General features: G+C 45.5%; 1 protein-coding gene across 17 annotated transcripts in view; it reads right to left on the reverse strand.

Annotated features, from left to right (window-relative positions):
* Positions 1-4,790: 4,790 nt before the first annotated feature.
* Positions 4,791-23,885, reverse strand: part of SASH1 (SAM and SH3 domain containing 1) — a 290,860-nt gene continuing 271,765 nt past the window's right edge. For 16 of the 17 annotated variants that reach the window (XM_023750149.1, XM_023750155.1, XM_023750156.1 and 13 more), the window contains 7 exons: positions 22,963-23,132; positions 22,017-22,226; positions 20,896-21,046; positions 15,627-15,740; positions 10,748-11,850; positions 9,337-9,468; positions 4,791-8,170 (listed from right to left, as the gene is read on the reverse strand). In XM_023750149.1, the coding sequence (XP_023605917.1) occupies positions 7,907-8,170; positions 9,337-9,468; positions 10,748-11,850; positions 15,627-15,740; positions 20,896-21,046; positions 22,017-22,226; positions 22,963-23,132 (2,144 nt within the window). In that variant the 3' untranslated portion in view covers positions 4,791-7,906. Of the gene's footprint in view, positions 8,171-9,336; positions 9,469-9,505; positions 9,935-10,747; positions 11,851-15,626; positions 15,741-20,895; positions 21,047-22,016; positions 22,227-22,962; positions 23,133-23,885 lie in introns of those variants that run through there. The other variant, XM_023750158.1, reaches the window with a different exon arrangement.

A 23,885-nucleotide genomic window follows, 5' to 3' on the forward strand; every position in this document is an offset into this window, starting at 1 on the left:
AGACATCTCAAGTTTAGGTCTTTGTTTTAGGGTCACCTGAACACTTTCTTCCCCCAGCTTGCTCCTGGCAGGCAGCAGGGCACCTGGGCACTCAATGACACCCACCGCACCCCGTGCAGCAAAAGGTCACTCCGCTCTGGTATTTAAAGAAATAGCAAGGCAGGGAGCCAAGAGCTCCACGATGTTTATGAAGCGGATTTTACTAGTATAAGTCGTACTGGTCACCCATCAGTATTCTCCTCTCCAATGGCATTTTAATCAGCGGTTTGGTTGCAAGGCTCTAGGTCTCGCTGATAACTCGGAGCATTAGGCCCGCCCTGCTCTCCCTCCCGCCGCCTCATTTCGTTTGGGGGCTGGCGGCGCCCTCTGCTCCCCCTGGCTGTGCACGGGGGCGGGGGTGGGGGGTGGGGGCACTTTTCCTACCTGGGAAATTCCTCCTCTCCTCTCCCGCCAGGCACGAGGCAGGTTCGGCCTTCAACCTGGTGCATCAGTGCCCTCTGGTGGTCTCAGGCTGCAGCAGCTACTCCCTCAGCAAGACCGTGTTTGCTGGAAGCAGCGCTGGGAAGTTCTGGCCTGCTCTCATTTCCTCTTAAGCCTCAGATGCTGACCCTCCAGTGAAGCCGTGGCAGAGAGCGTCTGCCTCTTTATCACTTACTCTGTCACTAGCCACCTGAGTATGGCCTCAGCAGCTCCTGCTACCTCTCTGGGTCTCTGTTTCTCACCTGTAAACGGAGAGGATTAAAATCGATCATCTCCCGCTTTAACATTCAGGGTTCATTGTGGTTCAGGAACAGTAATTCACTCAACAAGTACTATGTGTCAATCAACTGTACAGGTTCAGGCTCATCAGAGAGCAAACCTGTGCGTTCCGGGACTTTAAATTGCAGCAGGAGGAGGTAGTTAATAAGCAGTAAACATAACGCAAGCAAGAAAGGAATTTTTGGAAGGACACCGTGTCGCCTACCACCCAGGGGTTCCATCTGATTCTTCCTTGGATTGCTTTAATGAAGCAATCTGCTTCTAGATCCATTTAGTCCTAAAACTGACCTGCCCGAGGATCATGCGGCTGGTGTGCCTTTCCCATCTCTTCGTTTACCAACGGCCTTCTCCCACTTCACACACAAGCATCCATCTAAACAGCTTGAAAAATGCTGGGCTGCAAGCAATTCCGCAGACTTCAAACAGCAGGTGTGGCAACATCTAAAACCAAGATCGCAGAAGGCAGCCCCACCCCCACCATCCGTCAAACGACAAGCATTTTCAATAATACTTTCACTTTTATCATTATCTATCAAAATGATGATAATAAATTGATAAATTTAATAAATTAAATTTATTAATATATATTAATAAATTGATCGCTAATAATCACAGTAAGGATAATTAAGCCCAGATTTCTTTTTACAAGTAGAGCTTAGTGACCAAAAGAAATTAAACTTTAATTAAAATACATTATTAGAGGGGACTGTGATAGGATGATCAAAAATACACCCATAAAAATACATTGCATGGAAATAAAAGTGTGTGGAGGAAGTAGAATCGATGGAGGGTTTCAAGGAGAAAAGAATACAATTTTAAAATTGTTCTTGTGTGCTTTCAGTGGACAACGGTAGGTATTAAACTGCTATGGGATTTATTTCCCATTGAAGGTACACATTTTAAAGTAATGTTGCAGTTTTATTTTAAAATGTAAATACTTATAGTAAACTAGAAATGTATAATCTTGTAACTATTCCCTCATGATTCAAAACTTTTGGAGGGCAATATTAAAATATGCAAGGGAGTCCTTCTTTCTGGAATATTACTTTAGGGGTGCATGAGGAGAAATGTTTGCTGCCATCAGCATAAGGAATTAAAGGCAAAGCTGAACAAGCCTTGGCAAGGACAGGAAGGCATAAGGCACCTCGGTTGCTGAACATGTGGACTCAGGTGTCACCACCATCAACATGGCTCAGCTCCATCTTATGTGCCTGACTTTCAGCTCAGAGCTCAATTCTGGGGAAAGGGAACCCGAATGCCCTACCTAAGCTGTACTCTGTTCAGAGGGGCTGTGGGACACCACGACTGACATTGCACCAGGATCCCTTGAAATGCAGGGGAGGGTGATTCTCCCAAAGGAAACAGTATGATTATCCAAAAAGAGGGGGGCATTTGGGAGTGAGCACCCCTCCTCCAGGAAAGGGCAGCAACAGCCATTGCAAACCCACGTTCAAGGGGAAGCTGCAGAGAAGTGAGAAAATACATGTTGGGTGAGTGGGGAGAGTGAGGATGTCCCAGAACAGGATCCTAAACACAAGTAGAGGATTAGACAGATGGAGGGACACCTCTTTTGCCATCGCTGAAGCAAGGAGGAAGGACCAGGTGTGGATGCAGGGAATTTGCAGGTGGGCTGAAAGGAGAACCAGAGAGGGGGCCCATGATGGTTCCAATGCTTCTATTCAGTGGGAGCAGGTAAAGCCACTTGGGATGAGGGCCAGGAGTTAGGGGATGCAAGAGATAAGCTTCTCGTGCTTCTTAAGACTTTGTGTTTTTTTAGAATCTAATGCTCTTAGCACACAGGCACACCGTTATAATCCACGTAACTACCACCTCCGGCCTTTTCTCCTTCAGACAGGCAGCTTCTCCTCTGGTTCCCATGGCTCTTTGGTTTTGGTTTTTGTTTTGTGTTTGTGTTGTTTTTTAAATATATTTTTATTGATTTCAGAGAGGAAGGGAGAGGGAGAGATAGAAAGATCAACAATGAGAAAGAATCATTGATCAGCGGCCTCCTGTACACCCCCTACTGGGGATTGAGCCCACAACGCAGGTATGTGCCCTTGACCGGAATGGAACCCGGGACCCCTTTAGTCTGAAGGCCGACGCTCTATCCACTGAGCAAAACTGGCTAGGGCCCCATGGCCCTTTGTATACCTCTCCCCTATGGCTATGACCACATTCATTACCCAGGTGTTGAGGATGCATGGGATGGTGGTAAACTCTAGTCAGGTTAGTCTTCACTTCACTGGCTCCCACACATGTGTCCTGGTGGCCTTCCTTCCATGTTGGACTCAAACAGGGTTTGATAGGACTTCTCAGTTTTTATTAAAGTGTACCACAGGTGACAGCTAATTCCCTTTTCTGAGTTCTCGGACAGTGCTGGAGCGGTGCTGCATGAGGAATGGGAATGCTTCCAAATAGTGCTGCCCACCATCCCCTGATGAGGTGTCCGCATCTATGTCTGAGTGAGCACCTGCCTCTCCTTTGTCTCCATCTCTCTCAGGAAGCACTGTGTTTGCTCTGAGTGGGTCTAAGAGTAAAGAAAGTCATTATTCCAAGGCTTCCAAATGAGTGTGTGGTTAGAATAAACCCAAGAATCCAGTCAAACCTTCTTAAGGAATCGTAAGAAAAAGGTAATTTCTTGGAGTTGAGCTATTGAATCTTAGGAGTCATCTTGAGAGCAATCAGATCTGATGTGTATGGTTAGTTCTTTAAGACAATGCAGCATTTCAGGTGCACGCCTGAATAAGAGTATATGAAATATCCCCATTTATAAAACAGACTGGGGGGGGGGAGACAATGATCTTATATAATAAAAGGCTAATATGTAAATCTACCGAATGACGTGCACTGACCACCAGCAGGCAGACGCTCAATGCAGGAGCTGGCTCCTGGTGGTCAGTGCGCTCCCACAGGGGGAGCACAGCTCAGCCAGAAGCTGGGCTCATGGCCGGTGAGTGCAGAGGCGGGGTCAGGAGCCTCTCCTGCCTCTGCAGCAGAGCTAAGGACCCCTCGGGGGATGTCTGCTGGCTTAGGCCCACTCCCCACGAGGAGCGGGCCTTAGGTGGACATCTCTCAAGGGGTCCTGAACTGAGAGGGCACAGGCCTTGCAGAGGGACCCTCCCCCCTCTCCCCCAGTGCACGAATGTCATGCACCACATCTCTAGTTTATAAATAAAACCTATACTGTCATGGTAAAACTTCTTTTAATGAAACCCACCAGTGGATTTAAATTATTCTATCAAAATTTAAAATACACATAATTTTAACACAGCCATTCCAGATGCTAAGTATAAGGATACTGTATTCATAACAGCTTTTTTATAACAGCAAAAACTTGTCAGAGTACTGGCTAAATAAATTATCTGCATATGGAATATTACACAGCCATTAAGAGAATTAGGGGTATTGACATGTAAGTCATCCAAGATAGACTGAATTTAAAAGCAGGTGAAGAAGTGTGAAGAATAGGCCATCATTCCAATTCAACCACCTATGTGGTCTCAGAACTCATCTGAAAATGATGGGCTTAGACCAGTGATGGCGAACCTATGACACACATGTCAGAGGTGACACGCGAACTCATTTTTTGGTTGATTTTTCTTTGTTAAATGGCATTTAAATATATAAAATAAATATCAAAAATATAAATCTTTGTTTTACTATGGTTGCAAATATAAAAAAATTTCTATATGTGACACGGCACCAGAGTTAAGTTAGGGTTTTTCAAAATGCTGACACGCTGAGCTCAAAAGGTTCGCCATCACTGGCTTAGACTATCAATGCCTTCCACCAATCTCTTCAAGGTTTAAGATGCTATGATTATATGGTTTGACTTGGCAACATTTGAAAAAAAATTGCAATACATTGGCAAAGAGAATTGGTGTGTGTCAGACAGTGAGGGGTGTTATGGCAGGAGTAATATACAGTTACTACTATTTTTATAATATATCTTCTCTTAAATCACACTTTATGAATTCCTTTTCACTTCTCTTCCATTCATATTTGAAATACCCAAGAAACAACAAAAGAGGCATATTCAACTGAAGAAATTTATTTACTTTTTTTTTTCTAGGTACATAGATGACAATTATAGACAAGTTTTGATACATAGGAAAACCCTTCCGTCCTTTCTCTTTGCTAAATGAATCATCACAATAATTTTTACAATTTTTAAAACAATACACAGCTTTCTTGGGCTGAAGCAATTGCAAGAACATACTGGTACTGGTATATTACAGCTACTTACAATGTTTAAAAACAGCAATGGAGAAAAATAAGTTATTTAAATACTGATTTCATATACAGAAAGTGCAATGTTGTTAGTTGTTATATAACTTGCTTGACAGTTTCTTGTTTTCTCTATCAATTTAAAAATCAAGGTAACTTGGACTCAGACGACTAGGTTTATTTTTCTGTAAAGAATACAGTACACACAGGCAGCAGTGACTTGGTGAACTGACTCCCTTTGCTGCTGGTATGAAAGCAAACTTTGCTATGTCAGGAACGGATTACCAATACACCAGTAATTGCCAATGTCACCCGCCGCCAGTTCAGGTGGGAGGAACGGGCTCTGCTAAGAAGGCAGGCAGGCCACAGAAATCTATCTCCTACTTGGCTCTGTGGGAATGTCAGTCGTGGTCGGGGCTGGCTGCATCTCCTCCTAGACAGCTTCCAAGCAAAAATGTACACAACGGATGTGTAGCTACCTGAGCCTAACTGCCTCTCCAGGTTTCTTTTGTGCTTTCCCTAGACAACCGTTTCCACCGACTCCTCAACCTCCTGTACCAAGTGCAACTGGTTAAACCTGGATACTGCTGACACCTCCCACCTGTCTTCCAACACCTGCAGGCAGCCCCAAACCACCTCAGTCAACTGTCACACACAAACACTGAGGCTTTTTTTTTTTCTAAGATCAAGTTAAGAGTTTAAAGCAAAAGAAGACTCAACATATACTAACAATTAAAAACAAAGGATTTTAAAAAGCACAATCAAGTAAAAACCACCTCAGAACTTTAAGATTAGGAAGACCTTCCCACCGACAATTATTCGTGGTCCCTGAATTTGAGGTTTGTACGCAAAGGCAATGATTTCCAAGGAAGAGTGACAAAAATACGGTTTGGCATTCTCAAAAGCTCAAGTGCAGAAAATTCCCTTTTCTGGTGCCATTTTTGCTTAAATGAAAATGTTACAGTGAAAAGGAACTGAAACGTGGGAATCCACACAAGATTTCTCCTTCCCCTGTTACCTGATTTATGCGTGGTCATTTTGCTCAGCTTTAAATATGAGCAGGGCCCCTCACGTCATGCTGAGCTTACTGCAAACACAGGTGAGAAGCCCGTCTTAGCCCCGCCTCCACCACGCCATGGGTTACAGAACTGCATCCGCCTTACTTCCCAAATGGACTATGCTAACCGGGATGTCAGAACCCAAGGTGACAAATGGGCTGTTTTAAGAGTGCCATAGAAATTCGACAGCTTTTGCTTTTTTATTCTAGATTTCCACAACTTCTTCACATGGCACCCTACAGAAGGTATCATTGAAGAATGTCTATTATTTTTAAAAATGCATACCGAAGCATGAACACATACATCACCTGAGAACGTTCTTTCCCCCGAAACGTGGATTTAAGTATATAAAGCAAACACTAAAGATGGCTTTGTGATGAAGGAAATCACTATTTTCCCTCCTGAGGGAAATCATTTATCTTAGCGAGTAGATGAAATATTACAGAACTTTTGATCAGAGTTTTGGGTTGAATTTGTATTGTAAATAATCACATTCAATGCTTAGCACAGTGCTCACGATAAGAATGTAAAGCCAAGTCATCTTATAAAAATGGAAACCTTATTCGAGTAGTTGCCTAAACTTCTGCTTGCTGGAAAATCAGACACAAAGACTAAGAGAGGATAGAATGTGCCGACATCAGTTGGAAACAACCGAAAATATGCAAATACTTAATATGTGGCAAATATGTGGTATGTCTGGCTCCAAAATGAACCTTTATTTGAATGAAAAGAATGATCTAAATAAGAAGGAAAAAAATACCTTAATTGTAAAACAGGGGAGAAAAAAAGCTTTAAAAACATCTCATAAACTACTTCCCTTTTTCAAAACATCTCTCTGAAACCAGCCTTACAATGACTCTTTGCAAAGGTGATCTGATGACGGAGTTTTGGGATGGACCTAGTCAGGAGTCCAAGCCAATACTGCAGCACAGTGACCAACAGGGTAACAATACTAAACTGATTAAAATGAAAGGTGGTTCTATAAGCACCCACACACCCCCCACACTCACATATACACACATGATACCTTTGTGAATTCCAGATAGTTCTTCACTAGATTTGTAGCTAGTTTAAAAACTGAAAGCCAGCGTGAAATTTGTGCCAGATAAACACTCCTACAGAATAAGCCATGGAGAATGAGATCATTAGAAAAGCCCATTTTTGCTGGAAACATCCCAGATATGTTAGATGGCAGTCTAAGCTGAAGACTTGGAACTATGGTTACAGGGTAGTGAACACTAGTTAGATAACTGCTTGAAAGCTTACATTAAGGCAAATAAAAGCTGATTGCTAGAAAGCAATTATTAAAATGTCTCGTTTATCTAAAGGAGAATAGGACTGTTTTTTCCTCTAGTGCAGACAGATTTTCTTACTTTTGAACCAATGAGCGTGTCAACCGATGTACAATCACTCCCGAGTCTGTTACTTTGGCCTAGCTAAGCCTGCCTGGTCCTTGGAGATCCTGCAGGGTGACAGACAGAAGGTCAACGGCACCATCAGAAACGGAACCGGCTGCCCCTCCCTCTGCCCCCAGCCCTCTCTCCCAGGGCACCCAGGCAGACCGGAGGCACAGCATTTGTGGCAAGTTGGCATCTTGGTTCTATCGTGTTCTGAAAATAAAAATAAGTGCTCCTCTTTTCTTTGGGGGGGGGGTCAAAGAGAACCACCCCCATTTCCTCAAAGGGGCTTTTCTGGAGAAGAGAGGGTCATCGGTCCCGTGCCAAGGTTTCGAGCTCCGTCTGGCCACACACTGGCCTTTCTTCTGGATCTGGTCTGCATGTCCAGGAAAAGAGAAATTGCATCAGCATCATAAGCACAGTGAAAGGGTGGCTCTTGTCCAGGGAGTTCCGTCGCGGGCCTGGCTACATGGCCTCGGGGCCGGGCGGCAGTTTGAAGAGTCTGGCTGCAGACACGAGCTTGCTTATGTGTCTCTCCTCTGTGATGCCGGCCTCCTGAAGGCAAGTGTGGGACAGAGAAGGCACTTGGCCCAGTGTGCGGAACCCCGCTTCTGTGAGGGCGCTGGTGTACATGGGCAGACCGATGGAGATCAGCCAATCCGACACAGACGAAACACATCCGGGGGAGAGGGGCTTTCTACAGATTTCTGTGAGTCCGCCGCTCGGGATCTGGATAAAGGAAGAAAACGATTTTTAGAAAGACTCTACAGGTGCCATGGGAGGGCTACTTCTTATAGGCCTAAAAGGACCACTGCTAACCTATTACACTGCTGTACTATCAGCAAGTGATGATGCTCTATGTCAAAACCCAGGCAGCATAAAGAATCTTTTCTGGATTTTTCAGAGGGGAGACAAATTTTCAAGGAAGTATTTGAGGCTCTAGAACAGGGTGGGCAAACTTTTTGACTCGAGGGCCACAATGGGTTCTTAAACTGGACCGGAGGGCCGGAACAAAAGCATGGATGGAGTGTTTGTGTGAACTAATATAAATTCAAAGTAAACATCATTACATAAAAGGGTACGGTCTTTTTTTTTGTTTAGTTTTATTCATTTCAAACGGGCCGGATCCGGCCCGAGGGCCGTAGTTTGCCCACCCCTGCTCTAGAAGGTACGTGGAATTAGATCTAACCCCCAAACTCTCCACACTCTGAGCATTTATATTCCTGGCTACTTTGCCTTGTGGTGACCTGCTCTTCAAGGAGAGATCCCCACGGTGACTGAAGAGGTGGGCCGCCCTGTGCAGCAGGGTGACAAGTAAAATACTCCTGGTTGTGCGCTTATCAAGCAGATTTTCCACTGTATTTGAATCTACATTAACAGCTAGAAGATTAAACGTTTTATCGATATAGTTATAAAGAATCCCAGATACAGTAAGAACAAGTATCGGCTAGGACGGGGAAATGGACTTGGGGGAGACCAAGGGCCACACCTTCCAAAGGTAACTGACTGCTCCGTGTGCACACCCTGAGGCTGTGTGCAGTCGCCAGGAAGCAAACCCTGTCAAGTCATGTATCCTCAGAAATTAACCTCAGATGTCTACAAAGATGTATTAAGAATGTTTTTCACTACATTAAAAAAAAAAATTGGAGAAAACCGAAATGTTTCACCCATGCAGACTGGCTAAACTATAGCACATTCCCTACTAGAACACTTTGCAGTATTGATGACACAAAAGAACTTCAATGCGGTTTTGAAACCTGACTGTTTTCAGTGGTCAGGGCATGAATCTAGTTCTCTTAACAGAAGTTCTTTTGTGGCATCATTAAGCTCTATAACTAAATGGACTCCAAAAGCGGGGCGAGGGGGCCCCCGCAGCGCACACTGCGGCTGCTCACCGCCATGCGGTGCTGCTTGCGCAGCAGCTTCACCCGGATCTGGTCCATGTTGGTGGCCACGTCCCTCTCGGGCTGGTCCAGGTCCTCTGCGTATCTCTGCACCAGGGCTTCGGGGATCCCGCAGCGGCCGTGCTGCGAGGGGAACAGAAATGTGGTGTCAGGCGTGGTCGCGAGGATCTCTCTTTCTCCAAGGACAGCCAGCAAGCATAAGGCAGGTTAAGACATTGAGCTATGACAACCGGGAAACAGCAACAGAAGTTTTTATTTGAAGTGAATACGTTTTCTCTACAGTCAGAATGTTTTAGACCGAGTACTTTTACACCTTCATCTTTCAGGTAGTCGTGAGCTCTAAAAAATATTTTGAAACATAATTAAAGTAGAACACAACCATCCAACATTTGGGGGGCCAATGCCCTCACCTCACTCTACCTGATCATTTTGCAAAATATTATTGAAAACCGTCTCCTGAACTGCAGGGAGAAGGGCAGCCTTCTGCTCTGCCGTAGCCTCCTGCTGCACCTCGTCTATTAAGACTTATACCGCAGGCCTGGCCAGGGAGCCCAGTTGGTTACAGCGTCATTCCAAAGGGGGTTACTCACTAGATATTAAGGAGAAGGAGGACGTTATTGTAAGGCATTCGTGGTCACAATTTTATAACAAGGATGCTATGACTGCATTATATTATAACAGAGCTTGCATTTCCCTGAGCAACATATGGCTACATCTATTCTCATTTGTCTTCAAAGGCATCGTGGTATTGGTAGACCACTCTTTATTTGTTTCAACTGAGAAATGAGTTTTCATTATAGAGCTCAGTGTTCTTGGTACAATGCAATTTTCACATCATCTTTCCCCCGTTATCCATACAAGATGATGTACTATACAATTATTACATCTGAATAGGGTTCTATAATTTTCAAAGTATGTTCACATTTATTTTATTTGTTCCTAATAATACCTCTAAGAGGTAGTTATGTAGGTTATTATCAATTCCATTTTACAAATAGGAAAATGAAATGAGGAATTTTTAATGTCTAAAAACATACATGTTGAGTTAAGACAGGAAAACTGGAACTCAGGTCTGTCCTGTCCTCTAGAGTCTAAACCAAACCTTTCAGGAAGCAGTTCTAGTACTGACTGATAGTTCTCCCTGCAATGTACAGCTGCCAAAGTTTGAAAACAAACAGGCAAAAGAAAAAAGAGAAAGGAAAAGAACATCCAAGGCTGTATTTGCATTGAATCTGGACACTCTGCCCCCATCATGCCACCACCAAGCTGCAGAGGCCCCTGCTGTCGGCCACCCCATGCTCTGCCAGAATGGCCCCCGCCTCCGGGCTGGCCTCCTGGGTTAACTGGTGTTCCTCTCGCCTGACTATAAAAGCAGAGGCCTGTGAAGTGGGGCCTTGGATACCTTATCAGAATATGGCTCCTCAGTGAGATCGATGCCTTCAGCTCGTAACTTGTCTTCAGTGAGCATTTCCAGATCGACTCCCCGAGCGCAGGAGATCTTCCTGGTCACAGCCGGGCCCAGCCTCACACCGTGCTCCTGGAGGCTCGCGCTCTCCCGCAGCTCAGAGAGCCAGGGCGGTGGCCGTGAGCTTGGTGGGCTGCCAGGCTCCTGCCTGGAGGGAGGCTCAGAAGCCTGAGGAGAGGGACAGTCGCTGGGGCCGCTGGAGCCACCCTTCTTCAGGGGCAGGCTCGGTGCGCTAGGACCTGGAGGGCAGGGGTGGAGGCCGTTGGCCAGGCGCTCTTTGCTCTTCTTGGCAGGAACAGGTGGAGGCTGCGTAGGATGCCGGCCTGGTGTCACGGCCTCAGGGCCCCTCTGCTCACCTTCTTTGGTGTTCGGGGGCTGATAGGTTCCTTCAAGAGCAAGGCCTTTTCTGTGACCCTCAAGAGGAGTCCTTGTTAAACTGTGTCTAGGAGGCTGAGCATCATAGTTTTGCAAACACGGAGGGGGTGACATGCCACTTGAAGCGGCTGTAATCGAGCCACCCAGTTTCTTAGTAGTCGTTTTCTGAGGGTCAGAAAATCTCTTGCTTTGGGTCAGTAGCAACGCATTGTCAACAGCAGAATCTCCCTGGGGGCTGTGAGCCTTGGCGATGGAGGAGGCTGTCTTTTGTGGCACTTCCGGTACAATCTGAGGGCAGGGTTCTGTCACCGCGCCAGGCACATCTTTTTCAGCATCAGGCTCTCCTTGGAGGTCATCCAGGGACTGGGATCGGGGCCAGGTCTTCACAGGCTGCGGGCCCTCCAGGGTCTCACAGCTCCGGCAGATGGACACGGGGAGGCTTCTCCGGTTTTTGTTCAAGCCAGTCGCACAGGGCTGATCACAGCGCTTGACAGAGTGAGGGGTCAGGCCGCCGCCCAGCCTGTTCTCCACCCCCTGCTTCAGGGCGTCCACCGACTTCGGTAACGGCAGCGTCGGGAAGGTGCCCAGCTGATTCCTGCTGAAGGACTTCAAGCTGGACTCGGCTGATGACTTGGCAGAGAGAAGGCCGGATTTCCGAGTCTTGCCTGAGAGACAAGGAAGTGGGTTACAATCCCATCTTACAAGGCGAATCAATCGGATACATACAGGCGTGCTAACATAACTGAAATCTCCAACTTCTATATCCCATTATGGAATTACATACACTCAGGGCCGACCAGCACCATTCGTGGTGTTGAGCGGTAAAAGGGTCACTACAGTCTCGTTTTTACGTTTAGAAAAAATTCTTAGTCTTATTAAAGGACTCACGGAGATCGAAATTAATGGAGTTACGTGGGAAGGAAATACGCTGTGTCAGGTAACAAAATAAGTCTGTTCCTAGTTGCAATTGGTGTGGAAGAGGCTGACCATCCACAACCCACTTAGGAACCACACGGCTGGGATTTCTGTCTAGTGAGTGTCATTCCCTAAGGTCACGGTTGCAGAGGGGCGGTGCCCCTCGTGCTGGGAAAGGTTCATAAATGGTGCCGCCCCCTAAGGTTCACTACGGACTTCTCAAATTACACCTTCCTCCACACCTTCCCCTCTTTGTGGTGTGTGTCTAAAATAAATGAATCCTAGAAGCAGTCAACCAACCATGGTACAAATAAGTGAACAAGCTTACGAGAGTATTTTGCCTGAGACAATCTATAAAATATTGACAGGGTTCTAATTCCCGGTGAAACGACAGCCCTGATTAAAACAAACTGTCAGACTATTAACTGGACTATCAACCAGACGTAATCTGCTTATTTGGCAACTGTTGACTGATATTAACCACTAAGCCTCACGGTGAATTTACTAGCTGTGGGTCAGGCACTGTGCTAAATGCTTCGTTTTCATCAATATCTAACCCTCTCTCTCTCTCTTTCTCTCACTGTGGTTAGTACCATGCTGGTTGTGTGCCTTGATCCTGGGCTGAGGGGAAGATCCCTGGTGATAAAACATGAGCCAAAAGATCCTAGTATTTTGCATTTGGCAAAGCAGAGACCCAGTCAAATGACATTTGTCTTCCTGTGTGCATAATAATGTGAGCCCTCAGACCTCGCCACCTGTATGTTAGCAACATGCTAGGCTACCATTATTAGGCACTGCTAGGTTATTATCTAGTTTTACATGGAGATCATTAGCCCAGTGTTACTACTAAATATACTGACCATGGTCCCATTTCTCAGTAGTAGAAAAATCATCACAGGTAAATTAGAAAGGGGAAATTCTTCATAAAGCATATACATTAAATCTGAAGTTTAAAAAGTCATAAAACCACTTAAGTATAAGTTTTAGAAATACGGTGTTCCCCCACCCCACCCCATACTCTCAATATAAACTACATGTACAAATTCCATGTTCACATTCTGCTTATGAAGGAAGATGCCTGAATTCACCTGAAGTGAGCCCTCTTTAATCTAGTTCTTGCGCAGGTGCACCTTTAATGCTCTAATCCCTCTGAGCATTAGAAAGTCGGCCAGTGACATCTGTAAAATTCCTACCAATCTAGTCAACCAACTGAGTGCTAGGGATTCATGTGTGTTCCAATAGAGATGAGTATAATAATAAGTAAAATAACAATGAGGCCCAGCTGGTGTGGTTCAGTGGTTGAGCATCAACCTATGAACCAGGAGGTCACGGTTCGATTCCTGGTCAAGGCACATGCCCAGGTTGCAGGCTCCATCTCCAGAGTGGGGTGTGCAAGAGGCAGCCAATCAATAAGCCGATCTCTCTCATCATTGATATTTCTCTCTCTCTCCCTCTCCCTTCCTCTCTGAAATCAATAAAAATATATTAAAAAAACAACAAAACAAAACAAAACAGGGCTGTGGGTATATGCCCTAACAAACCAGAAATTAGAACTAGAAGCACTGTTTCCTTTAAACACACCTTTGTTTCTCCCTTCAATGAAAATACTTCCCTAGTGAGAATTAGACCAGAACTGTGCAGCCTGATTTAATATTTGAATAAACAAAGGTGGGGAAGGTACCATATCTTTAACTGTTAAGCGGTTAAAGCCAAAAAGATGGGGGGAGGGGGGGAATGCTTTTAGTTTGTTTGAATTGTAAACTTTTGGCAATTTCAGACCTTTGCTGCATACTTTTATTCTGCTTTCCAAAATGAAATTTATGGTTGATCCTGTTGTCCCAATACTGTTTCCTGAATGTCGTCTATGTGCATGTAACTATGGAAGATATATTATAAGCCACTGATTCAAAGAGCCCATCTTTTGCAGTGGGTATGGGACTCAATGCTCCAACTAAGGGCAAAATCACATATTCTCTGATAACTTCCAGTTATTAACTAGACCATGGGTAGGGCTGGCTCAGCGATGCAGTGTGGGGACCATAACTCCGAGCCGTAGCCAAGCTCTCTGAAGGAGAAGGAAGTACCTTATTAGATGTGGGTAGTTGTGTTCTGGTCAGAAACTTGGAGATTTTTGAAAAACAAAAAGTAATATTTTAAGATGTAATTGTAGACCCTTTATTTTCAGAGACCTAGCTTCCACAGGGGGGGAAAAAATGAAGCAATGAACGTTTGGATAAAGTCTGTGTTTTCACTTAATTTTAATATTAATCAGATGTTTTCATACTGTCATCTTTGATAGACCACCACAGCATCCATCTTTTCATTGAAGGAGCCCCTGGAACTGTGACCCCCGAGCTAACAAGCTTGCCTGCTTCACTGGCACAGCCGAAAACACTGAGGGCTGCCCCTCCTTGTGCTTACTATGTCCGAAAGGAGAAAAACTGATGTGAGGGACGATGATGGTGCTGAAGGAACCAAACCTCATGCCCTGGCTTGGCATCATACTCTCAAAGGGGCTCCTCGAAATCCTCAGATTGAAATGAGAGGCCCCTACGTGATAGTCCTAAGCGCTGAGATATTCTTGCTCCACAGAATAAATAAGCACACACATTTGCAAAGAGGTCCTCCATGGTATGCTTTGTCTTTTTCTTTGTTTAAAAATAGGCCCACTTATTTTAGTCCATCCTGGATTTTGGAGGTACTTATTATAACAAATACAAACTACATTCCTTTCTGGCTTACAATTCAATGAAGCCCAGACACCACTGGCCGATGTATGATGACACTAAGTAGAGGACGGACTTGAAAATGCTATGGTATTGGGAAATAAAGTCTAAAATATTGTCTGAGAGCCTATTATGAGCCAGAGTAGAAAAGAACCATGGCTTCAGGTATTATATAACCTCTCTGAGCTTTAAAGTTTCCTTCTATAAAATATGCCTTTGAGTGATAATTAGTAATCCATATATAATCCACTGCCCAATTAATTTACAGTCAGTGTTGAATAAATGCTGGATATTACTAACGTATTACTGCTTTGTTAAGTCCAACAACAATCAATGAAAGAGAAACTCATCTTGCTACTTCAGAGGTAAGAGGGCTCAAAGACATGAGGTAACGATCAAAGTCTTCAGCTCATAAATGTTCTATTCAGGCTTCAAACCCAGGTCTCCTCACTTTAAACTTCACGGCTCTTTCCATGATCTACACTGAGTGCTAAGATTCTAAGAGTTTCAGGACAATGGGAAGTTGAGGGTCTCTTTAGTCTTGAACTCTCCCTTTGTGTGTAAGAGGGACGGAAGGATAACCAATAGGAAAACGGCTGTAGTCATTTCTCAAGAACATCAATTGCCTAGGTTCTTGAAGGATATTCATTCTTCCTGAGGATCTTAATTAAGCACCAATAATCCTAGAAAATGTCCTCCTTCTATTGCCTGTATTTCCCCAAAGCTCAGACGGAGGAAGAAAGACAGTCATTAGCTAAAGCACATGACGGTGCCTCCATGGTCATCTGTGCCGACATTACCATTTTCCAGGTTCTCACTGCTTTCATAGCATCCTGAGTCTCGTGGGGAGCACCCGCTCAGGGCCTGGCTGTCAACGAGCAGCTTCTCCTGGGACCCAGACTGGTCGCTGTTACCTGGAGAAGGTGAGCACAAAGCATGGAACCATAAGGGGAATGAAAAGCAGAGTTCCCAAGTCCACCAAATCCCAGTTTTATCCTCAGCCATCACCACGCATACCATACGTGTTTAAGCCTTGGACTTTTGGAAGAACACTAATTACTTTAAAGTCAATGAGATAAAAATGAACGAGATCAGAATATTTTTCTTTTCAAATAAATTATCACATGAAGACAAATTTGGAGATTGAGAGTAGATAGTTGGAGTATGTGGATGCCTTTTAGGTTACCCAGACGATGACTGGCCTGAGGCCAGTCTCGAACAGGAGGAGCTCAGAGCCTTGTGCCAACAGTGAGGGAAGAGTAGTCACAGTCCTTTCCCTGGGATGGTCCCATGGGGCAGAAGTAAACGTGAGGATGTCCCTTTCACAGTAGCAGTTGAACCTATGCTTTTTAGAAATCGCTAAGATTTGTGTTTCAAGTTATTTGTCCCATGCTTTCCAAATTTAGCAGCTATTATAAAAGTGTCAAATGAAATACTGAATTTTGTTACAATTTACAAGCATTCTTTGGCCTCGGTGACATGTGCTGGCCCTTGCATTATCTCAATGAAGCAAGGCGGGCCCAAGGGGATGCAAACCCCTACACCCAGGAGGGGCCAGGGAGAAATCCTTCTGTGTCTGTGGTGAGGACTGAGCTAGAGGGCGTTCTTTCCCTTCTGCCTTCTCCCTTGTGTTGGGTCAGCATTTCTGCCCAAAGGATGAGGCAGGGGAAGCTCAGGAAGCCCTCTCCCTGGGGCCCTGAGTAATAAATCCTCTGAAGGTGGATGATGAAAGTTGAACATCCTGATTCTAAAGAAAGGCAGCAGGTGCTTCTGTTGAGTGAAAGTCTGCCTAGAGCAGAGATGGCGAACCTATGACAGGCGTGTCAGAGGTGACACACGAACTCATTTTTTTGGTTGATTTTTCTCTGTTAAATGGCATTTAAATAAATATCAAAAATATAAATCTTTGTTTTACTATGGTTGCAAATATCAAAACAATTTCTATATGTGACACGGCACCAGAGTTAAGTTAGGGTTTTTCAAAATGCTGACACGCTCAGCTCAAAAGGTTCGCCATCACTGGTCTAGAGTGAGTCCCGTGGGAAGTCCCGTGGGCTTCACCAGCCAGCAGCCACTCTGCACGTTGCACAATAAGGGCACGTGTGGCCTGACCTGGGATGGAGGTTACACCAAGAACCTCTTTTGTTATTACACAGAGTAAGTGCTTGGGCACATAACACAGAAACCAAGGGAACATTTTCTACATAAAAGAACTAGTTGCATGATGAAGGGCTTTATTTTCCCTTCCTTTTCTCGTCACTTGTCCTCCCCTCCTACCACAGACACAGAGAAAGAAAGAAATCAACAGACAGAAATCTGATGCCCTTTCTCGGGTCATTAAAAAAGTAAATTGTGGGAAGGCAGAGGGCTGCCATCCCACATATGTGCCAGCCTCTTCTACGTCCACTTACCACTTCCTGTTTGTGTTACTCACATGGAAAGCATTTTATAACAGCAATCATGGCAGAAATCATGGCAAGGGAAGCCCTTAAAATAGACCCCAAATTAAGGAGTGCTATTTTTTAAATAATGAATGAAAAACTAATTGGATGCACAAGAGCAAATCTTACGCCCCCCTGCCCCGCACAAGAAGTGGAGCATTCTAGAGTGATGTCCTCATTGTGTGGAAGAGTCTGTGGATTTGGAGAGGTCTCTGTCCTAGCCCAGCGTGTTATTTAGGAAAATGATACTTATAAAATGAGGGCTTTGAGCTATCAGTTACAACCCAGGAAGAGGAATCAATGTCATCTGTCCTTGGCAAGACAGTTCGGTTACTGCTTCAGCTAAAACAGACCCCAAAGTGCTGACCAGTGGGAATGAAACAGAAAACCTGTCCCCTGCCACTGCACGAAGACGCAGACTGTGTCTGCATCCTTGGGGATGGCAGCCTCCTCAGACACAGCAGGGTAGACCGAAGTTATCATGGGGACGGAAGGGGTCGCTCCCATCGCCTGAAAACCAGGTCCATTTGTAGAATCACGAGGCATATGTCAAGGGGCTGCTGTCACTTGCTTCCTAAAGGATTTTAGTCAGCAACTACTGAGCAGAAACCTAACTATCAAGTTTAGCAAAATTCCCTAAAACAAAAAGCCAGAGTTTCCCAAGCAACTTGCCTTCCTCCGTTGGAGAGAAAAAAGAGGTGGGGTACCCCTTACATGTGCAGCAGAATCAAGGCCATATCCTCTCCCTGCAGTTTCTATCATTAATTTCAAGGTACAAAGAGGAAAAGAGGTGTGTTAGAACCATGAGAATTCTCACAGTCAAACAAGAGGGGAGGACTACACCGTTGGGCTGACTTCTGAACTTGCCTCTGAAGGGACTTTGTTGGAGCTAAAACTCTTCCCCACTCCTACCCCCACCCCCACCTTTCACACACACACACACACACACACACACACACACATGCACACAGAAGGAGGAAGAATATGTTTGGATACTGATGAGTATCCAAACATCAGAAGGTTCTTGTGCACAAGGACATGAGCCATTTCCTGGAGAGCAGTTATCGCCGAAAGAAGAAGGGAAGGGAAGGGAATTGTTGGATAGCAGGCCTTTCAATGGGCTTGTACCGTTTATTTCTTTAAAAGAAAAGAATCGGAGCAAAATGTTCACTTGACTTGGACTTAGAAGGTGGATATGTGGATCTGTTTTACTTTTCTCTGTACCTTTCTGCATATTTGAAATAACTGCTCATTAAAATTCTTATAGGAATTATTTTCATAAAGAGAGCTTTCATTGGGCAGACCTGGGACAGTGGGAGCACTGTAGGCAATTGCTTTTGGACAATGAGAATCTTTTCCAAATGGAACCCGGTAGGAAGGCTGGCATTGCCCAGGCATGGGTGCAACAAGGCAGGTTGGTAGATGAGCTTTTTGCCACTGTGGAAGCTGAGCTAGAAACTTGCAAGATCTCTAAGACCTCAGTATATCTCTCTATCTGTCCAGTGATTAGGAATTTAGTTTGACATATATCTACTGTGTTCCTCTAATGGTCAGTTGCTTAGAATATTTCTTAAACACAGAATTTAACTGCACTGAATGTAAAACCTTATCATCTGGACCCAGAGCCTTGTCACTAATTAGCACCCCGAGTCCTGGAAGCCTTGTCTTAGAGCCAATAAAAGGAAGTGCTGCTTTATGCACTAGGACCGTGGTCAGCAAACCGCGGCTCGCGAGCCACATGCGGCTCTTTGGCCTTTTGAGAGAGGCCACGAAGTTTCAATCGCACTGTATGTGCGCGCCCGCATGTGGTATTTTGTGAAAGAGCCACACTCAAGGGGCCGCAGTTTGCCGACCACTGCACTAGGAATGTTATAAATAGAGGCACAGCATACCTTTGAAATGGGATCTGTAAAGCGGCAAAGAGCCCTCCCTTGACCTCTGAGTGAGCATCATGATTGGCAAAGATTCCCCCTTACAAAATACCTCCTGTGCAAATCTCAGGCTGGGGTTCCGAGAAGGACAAGGTGTCTGAGCCAATGAGACACAACAGAGACTCAGCTCAGATCCTGCCTTCTACTCCTTTTTTAACATTGCTTCTCCTGTTCTGAATGGTAAAGGACTGGGTTTATAAACCAGCTGTTCTCAGCAACTGAGGAAAAGCAAATGAGCTATTTTATAGAGCAGATGTGGTCCAGGAGACTGGATGATTTAACCTTAATTGTTCTTAATACAGCTGGTTGGCCACACCAGGCACTAGGCCAGGCTCTTTAACACAACCTGGCCACAGACCCCCCAATACACACCTCCAATACTGAAGAGACATGGTTTTAAAGTGCTATTCACTACGAAACACTATTCCCTCCAAACCTATCCCTGAAGGCAGTGTGTATATCTAGAGTTCAGACAGCTACTTGATGGTGTGTGGCCCCCTGTATCAGTTGGTGTAGAGGAGGGGCCTCCCACGCAGGAGTGAGAGTAACTGAGCGGAGACACGTGCGTCCTTGTCCCTGGGCCTGATGCCTTCAGTAATGTACAATTTTTCTCTTCCACCATTAACCATGGTATGGTGTGTCTTAACAACAGAAATGCTATTAGCTACTGACATCCCTAAGCAAAGCACTTGAAAGAAAATGCATTGGAATTCAGTAACTGGAAAGGATGCTCTGTTTGTGATGAATAATTTCAGGACTATTTTTGATGTCAGATTGAAGAATAAAAAGCGAGATAAGACTAGCTTAATGGAGCAAAGGATACAGTGTATTTAAACAGACTTCATAAAAGCTGCCAGCCCGCTGAATTCTGTTCACGGGCTGTAAAAATGAGCTATTATTTTGGCCGAGCCCCTGCGATATGGGATTCTCTGCTCTACTAGTATGTATTCACTGCAGCCACTTCCTGCTTCTTACACGGAAGCTGATGAATTTCATTTATTCATTAGACAACCTATTCAGCATTAGACAACCTATTCAGCAAGAAAATAACTCCTTGTGTGCTCTGAGAAGTAATTCTCCCCACCTGCCAATCACTTTTGGGCCCAGGTTTCCCACCGACCTGCTGAAACCACACCTCCCAACAGTTCCTAACGTGACATCTACTGCATTTCTTAACAAAGCTGTGATTCAATTCTCAGTCACTTAGAGCAGCATTTTCCTCAACTAGTACCTAGAACAGTGATGGCGAACCTTTTGAGCTCGGCGTGTCAGCATTTTGAAAAACCCTAACTTAACTCTGGTGCCGTGTCACATATAGAAATTTTTTGGTATTTGCAACCATAGTAAAACAAAGACTTACATTTCTGATATTTATTTTATATATTTAAATGCCATTTAACAAAGAAAAATTAACCAAAAAAAATGAGTTCGCTTGTCACTGACCTAGAATCACGCCAGAAAAGACATCAGCAGTAAGGTTATCTTTTGCTCCCGCAGGAAAGTCTGCACTGGGAACTTATGTCTTTGTGTTTTTGATATAATACGAAATGGACTTTGGCTTTGGAAAGAATAGGACCATATGAGTGACTCCAGGGACCTAAGAACATGCTGGCTGCTTACGGGAGGCCTCTGGTGACTGAGTGCAATGATGTAACAAGGAACACTTCTGCCTGGGTGGGGGGGGGGGGGGGACTTACTGTCATACTCCTGCAGCAGCTCCACCGCTGTCAGGAGAACGGCTCTGTGTTCTGGGTCCCTGATGTTTAACTCATCCAAGTCCTCCTCCTCCAGGAGCTTAAAGGTGTCCAGATCCTCATATCCATTGAACAGGAAGGTGGGCATGTGCTCCTGTGAGGAAAGAACACAGAAGTGGGTCAGCAGGCTCAGCCACGTGATCCATGACCGCCAACCAGCCTCAAACCCCTAAACTTTTCCCATCGCTGTGGTTATACTAATTGAAAGAGTAGTACCACTTGTAAGCTCCCCGTCCTCTGGCTTGGTAGGCAGGTGGGGCATTTCACTGATCACGGGTTAAGAAGACCTGCACTGCAGGCTGAGACGGGTTCTCCTGGCTTACATTCTAATTGTGCCCTTGCTATGGGCAGATCTCTTTAACACCGCACAGTGCACAGTGGACAAGGCCATTTCATTTACAGGCCTATTGAAATCCAACTCAGAAAGGCCTGTGACTTCCCCAGAAACAAGGCGGTTTTGCAAGGAGGAATCAGAACTAGCCCCCCCCCCCCCCCCCCACCAGTTGCCAGGAATGATGTGGGAGAGGTGAGAGGAGCGAACACTCAGGGCAGCGGTTCTCAACCTGTGGGTCGCAACCCCTTTGGCGGTCGAAGGACCCTTTCACAGGGGTCGCCTAAGACCATCCTGCATATCAGATATTTACATTACGATTCATAACAGTAGCAACATTACAGTTATGAAGTAGCAACGAAAATACTTTTATGGTTGGGTCACAACATGAGGAACTGTATTTAAAGGGCCAGAAGGTTGAGAACCACTGACTCAGGGCCTCTGTGGAGCCAAGTGAGCAGAGACCTAAGGCTTGTGCTCACTGCCCTTTCTGGTAGAAGTAGCTTCAAGCCCAGAGCATTTTAAAAACTGCTCTTGGGGGACTAATAGCAAATTTTGACCCGAGGTCAAGGGCAGCATTAGCATACAGACAACCGTTTCTGTAGAACAATGGCTACTCATCACAGTAATAGGCCACCCTTATGGAGGACACTCCCTCCCTCCCCTGAAAGTGTCCTCGCTTGCTTAGTTTAGAAGGAGAGGCAACATGTGACCAGAACAGGACGGGACTGACTTTCAGGTTAATCCGGTCGAGGAGATCCTCCACGGACTTGGGCTGGGGTGGTCTTCCTTTTCTCTTCCTCCTGGTGGGGCGCTTGGGCTTCTCCTCTTCCTCGTTCAGCACGTCCACGTAGATGAACTTGAAGGTTCCCACCTTGTTGTTCAACAGGCCCATCCAGGTGCCCATGGGTGGTTTGCTGATTATATCGATGATGTCTCCTTTCTGGGACCCGGGAAACAAAGATCTTTCCATTAGGCACATTTCAAAGCATGAATCATGAATCGATGAGATGTATTCATCACCCACATGTGGAAACACTACGAAGGCCAGAATCAGGGTCCCACAAGTCACCTTATGAATGGGAGCTTGGGAGAGGGCCAGACGGAACACTCCTGACCGCGCTGGAATCCACATGGGCTGGAGGTCTCGTTCCCCCGCCCTCCCGCAGCACAGGCTGAAGTGTCTGTCTCCCAGTGCTCATGGCTAGGTCGGAGGTACCTGGCTCTCTGACTGCCTAGCCACCATCCAGAGCTCCTACTGCTTAGAGAAAGAATTTCCCCCAAAATGCCAGTGGCAATCCCTGCTCTGTGACTGCCTCCTACACTGTGGAACTCCATCTGTCCCATTCAACACCACTGACCATACAGAGCAGGCAGGAAGGTCTCTTTAGCGAGAGAGCACAGAAACTGGATCCTGGAGGGCAACAGGAATTCTACAGGGAAGCTTAGGTCGGGGGTCTGGACCAGGAGGATGAGGTGGTGAGGACAGAGGATTAACACAAGCCCCGCCTCTGTCCCAAATGCTGGCTGGTTCTGTTTTGTTTTTCACTACAGAGGAGAGCAGCTTGTTAAGGTAGCTAAGACATTGGCCAGTATGCACCACAGCAGCCAAGCATTCTACACAAGAACTGAGCTCCTCTTAAAGAACAAAGACCCCAGGTCTAAAGCCAGAGACACACCTTGAGCTTGAGTGAGTCTGTGTCATAGGGACTGGGTGTGAAGTCAGTGTGCACCCTGGCGCGCCCACAGAAGGGGCCCCGGTAGGGGGGCTCCTCATCATCACCGTCTTCCGACTTGACACTTTCCCTGTTGCTGGTGGAGGAATCGGTGGTACTCACTGTCTGACCACCTGTATAGGAAACACAGGGAGAAGAAGGATAAATACAGTTGCCCCGCAGAGCAAAGCTGAAAGACACTGAAGAAGCTGCAGGTTAAGACACGAAGGGCAAAATCATGAGCCAAAACCATGTCAGGAACAGAGCAGGACCCAGTGATGAGGCCAGGGAGGATCTGAGTTTTCTCAATGCTACCCCTAATCAAGCCCCTAACTGCACAGGCAGGACTCCAGCAAGTTATCTTTATGATCTGGGAATGCAGGTGACATCACAAGCCCGGAGCATTCAGGACCTAACATTTTTACCCCATCTTATGGATGAGGAAACAAACTCAGAAATGTCAAATAACTTGCCCAAGGCCAAGTGCTTTTAAAGTGGTGGATTTAAATATGCTCCCTTTCCTCACACCATTCTGACGACACCACCGTCAGAGTGGTTGACCAACATTTATTGTCAGTGACATTTATAATCCTCCTCCCTGCCCCATCTCTTACTTTGTTGATGAATACATCTTCATGACCTTGGGGACTTGACTTATCCTCCTTCACTCTCCAGATCTTTCCTCTGAGATGCTTTCCCCATCTTCTCTGATCGAAATTCATCATCCCCTCTCTTGTGCCACTGCTGTACATCGACTAAACAAATACAATTCTAGGTCCAGATATTTGGCAGGTCTCTCTCTCTAACAGCACCCTAAGGGTAGGAACGCGGGCTTCTTTATCTTTAAATTGCTTGAACCTGACACCCAGTAAGTCTGATTTTGATTC

This window comes from Myotis lucifugus, unplaced genomic scaffold (genome assembly GCF_000147115.1).
Source record: "Myotis lucifugus unplaced genomic scaffold, Myoluc2.0 scaffold_11, whole genome shotgun sequence".
NCBI classification, from domain to species: domain Eukaryota; kingdom Metazoa; phylum Chordata; class Mammalia; order Chiroptera; family Vespertilionidae; genus Myotis; species Myotis lucifugus.